The 3,352-nt window shown below is 37.3% G+C and overlaps 1 protein-coding gene across 1 annotated transcript in view; it reads left to right on the top strand.

Moving 5' to 3' along the window:
* Positions 1 to 2,784, top strand: part of YES1 (YES proto-oncogene 1, Src family tyrosine kinase) — a 16,523-nt gene extending 13,739 nt beyond the window's left edge. The window contains exons 9-11 of the mRNA XM_009285650.2: positions 474 to 627; positions 1,202 to 1,333; positions 2,133 to 2,784. Of these exons, the coding sequence (XP_009283925.1) occupies positions 474 to 627; positions 1,202 to 1,333; positions 2,133 to 2,341 (495 nt within the window). The 3' untranslated portion in view covers positions 2,342 to 2,784. The remainder of the gene's footprint in view (positions 1 to 473; positions 628 to 1,201; positions 1,334 to 2,132) is intronic.
* The last annotated feature ends 568 nt before the right edge of the window (positions 2,785 to 3,352 follow it).

Below are 3,352 nucleotides of genomic sequence, written 5' to 3'. Positions count from 1 at the left end.
AGGAAAAATTTCTTTACTGAAAGAGTGGTTAAACATTGGAACAGGCTGCCCAGGGGAGTGGTTGAGTCCCCATCCCTGGAAGTATTTAAAAGACGTGTAGATGAGGCGCTTAGGGACATGGTTTAGTGGGCATGGTGGTGTTGGGTCGATGGTTGGACTCGATGATCTTAGAGGTCTTTTCCAACCTTAATGATTCTACAATTCTATGATTCTAACACTCTGGCTATTGTATGCTGTTCTGTCTTGCATCTTCTGTTGTAGGTTTGTAACTTGTCAAAAAGAGTCTAGTTCCCAATTAGCAGCTACTGTATAGCCAGACAGACTCTAACCGGTGCTGTCACAAGCTCTTGCTATGCTATACTTCCTATACTTATACAATGAGAATGGAGCTAAAATAAAGGGGTACAGCTTAATGCTTGGGATAAATGTATATAGTCATGAAAAATAATCTTTAATAAAACTTTCTTTTTAAGATTGCTGATGGCATGGCTTACATTGAAAGAATGAACTACATCCACAGGGATCTCCGGGCAGCTAACATTCTTGTAGGAGACAATCTTGTGTGTAAAATAGCAGACTTCGGTTTAGCAAGGTTAATAGAGGACAATGAGTACACCGCAAGACAAGGTAAGACCAATTTATTCACTGAATAAAGAAGACCAGTTACCTTCAAATTACTTAGAACTATTACATTTAGCAGAATGTGTCTGTGTATTCTGTCCGCATGAATAAAGATTATGCATATAAGTGTGCTTTCACAGCTATGTTTAGGTGTCCCCCTTACCTAAGTGCAATTTTAGTAAACTTTTTAATGTTCAAAATTATCTGGCAGCTTGCTTATGTTTTCAAAAAATGTTTTTAGTTATTTTTTCGGGTAAAACTTGCTCCGGTTTGAAGAGAGCTCAGATTCCAGAGAGGTTGCTCATCAGATTCTGAAGATCATCCCGCTTTTTGAAACATACTTAATTAAGACTCCCAGATGTCTTAAGTGCTTCCAAAAATTGTAGCCAGTAGTTGCTGTCCTAGTTTGAAACTGCTTTCCAGTTTGAAGTATTAAAATACTAACCCACCTCCAATTTTGTCAACAAAGCAAAATGTAAAAACTTTTTGAGTGCAGTATTCTTTTTAAAATATTTCGAAGTGTAAGCAAATGATGCATAAGCAAGGGAAAACTGAGTATCTGTCTTTCTAATGTTTGTAGGAGCTAAATTTCCAATTAAATGGACCGCTCCAGAAGCAGCACTGTATGGTCGGTTTACAATCAAGTCGGATGTGTGGTCATTTGGAATTTTACTGACAGAGCTGGTAACAAAGGGGAGAGTGCCATATCCAGGTAAGAGGAAAATTTAATAGATTTTTCTTTTCTTTGTTGTATGCTGTGCTTATGAAGTTACCTTTTGTATTTTTTGCCTTCATTCAGAGCCCACAGTTGACAAGCAGAGGCAAAAACTTAGTCACGCTTCACCGGTTCCTTTGTTCACAAAGCTACTTTGTTTTATTTACAGATTAACTATTATATATTTTTAAAGTGTTTTAGGATAATAGCGTTTGTAAATGTGACTGATAGTTCATTTCAGATTAGTGGGTATCCTTATGTTTTCCTATCTGTCTGTTCCTGAAATTTCTACTTTTGACATTTTCCCAGGCTACAGTGAGCATCGGTAGAGTGAACCTGCTAGACCGGTTTTTGAAACTAAACAGATGTAACATATTTTGTCAGATATTTTGCTGTGACTGGAATTTGTAAGGCAGTTCTGTTAGGTATAAAATGCCTTTTTCTTGGCCTGATTTCAAATTAAGTGGTCCTTGAATGGAACCTAAGGCAGGCAGAAGGAATTTGTGCTTGAGTCTCCTTATTGAAAGGACAGGCCCAAGGCAGTGGGAAAGTATACAAATGAGAAAATATACAAATGGAAGAAGGACCAGGTATTGAGGAATTACCAGCGTAATGAAATCATTTTCAGGAAATGTATTTAATGCAAAATGTAAAAAATTCATTCATTATAAAGTGCGTTCATTAAAGGTTCCGTTATGGTAGATTCGCGTGCATTGCGGCTGGAGAGACACTTGAAAAACTCTGGGAAACTGTTCTTTGCATAATGTCATTCAGAGCTGACATGCTTTCCTTTTAGGGATGGTGAATCGGGAAGTTCTGGAACAAGTGGAGCGTGGATATAGGATGCCTTGCCCACAAGGCTGCCCAGAGTCTCTCCATGAGTTAATGAAACTGTGTTGGAAGAAGGACCCTGATGAGAGACCAACATTTGAATATATACAGTCTTTCTTGGAGGACTACTTTACTGCTACAGAACCACAGTACCAGCCTGGAGACAATTTATAAGCCAACAGTCTATGTAACATGCACAAATCTGCCAAATGTAAAAGACTTGCAAAGAATTCCTGACATCTATAAGGAATCAAAGGAAAGAAAATCTTCGCTACTTTGCATGCTCTTAATGGCAAACTGGAATTTCATAATGCAGTTGCACAAAACCACTTTTAAAGTGTTATAATCTAATTTACCAATGACATGTTTTTATTTTTTTTCCTCTTTCCCAACTTATTTTCAGGGTCCAAAGGAAGCTTACTGAAAATATGGGGTAGAAAAATGAGTGTTGGTGTGAACAATAGCAGAAAAACCAATGTTTCAAATCCTTTATTTTCCCAACATTTGATAATCATTCTACTAAAGAGGGAATTGTCTGGAATTAGTGATCTTGGGGTAAGACATTTTTAAAGCAGAAGAACTTTGTGGGACCAAGTAATTCTATTCCAGTTCTGTAACCCCCAAAAAAAAAAAAGATGGTACAACTGTATTTGATATATAGTCTTGATCTTTAAGCTTCCTCTTGCATGGACTTAATTAGGGTAGGCAGGTTAAAAGAGAAATTGGAACAATGAATGACAAACTTGATCTAAATGGTAGACCTCAATAGTGAAATTAGAGAGCATAATGCACTGTGTTAATACTTGTATTAATATAACTGGAAAGTAGCATGAGAGATTTTTCTTTTTTTCTTTCTGCATAGCTAATTAAGAATAATGAAGGTAACTAGAAAATGAGGTAATATTTTATAAAATTGTGTTGATAAAGTATGATGATATTTGAACTTGAAGCTTTGTAATACAATCAGGGGGGGAAAGCCTTTAATCTTTTAAGCTCCAGTCCAACAGCGAGCTTTTGTATGGGAAGACGACCTGAACAAAGCTCACCGGGAAAGCAAGACTGAAGCTGGTAAATGGCCACTTTTTAGTCCTTTTTCAGAGACGGGTTTGGTACTGTTGTACGTGGCTTACGTGTGTTAACAAGGGCGGGTGCCACAAATGCTAGCTGTCACTAGTTCAGGGATTT

The sequence above is a fragment of the Aptenodytes forsteri genome, unplaced genomic scaffold (genome assembly GCF_000699145.1).
Source record: "Aptenodytes forsteri isolate BGI_AS27 unplaced genomic scaffold, ASM69914v1 Scaffold23, whole genome shotgun sequence".
Taxonomy (NCBI): Eukaryota; Metazoa; Chordata; class Aves; order Sphenisciformes; family Spheniscidae; genus Aptenodytes; species Aptenodytes forsteri.
This window is presented reverse-complemented; position numbering and strand designations above follow the sequence as displayed.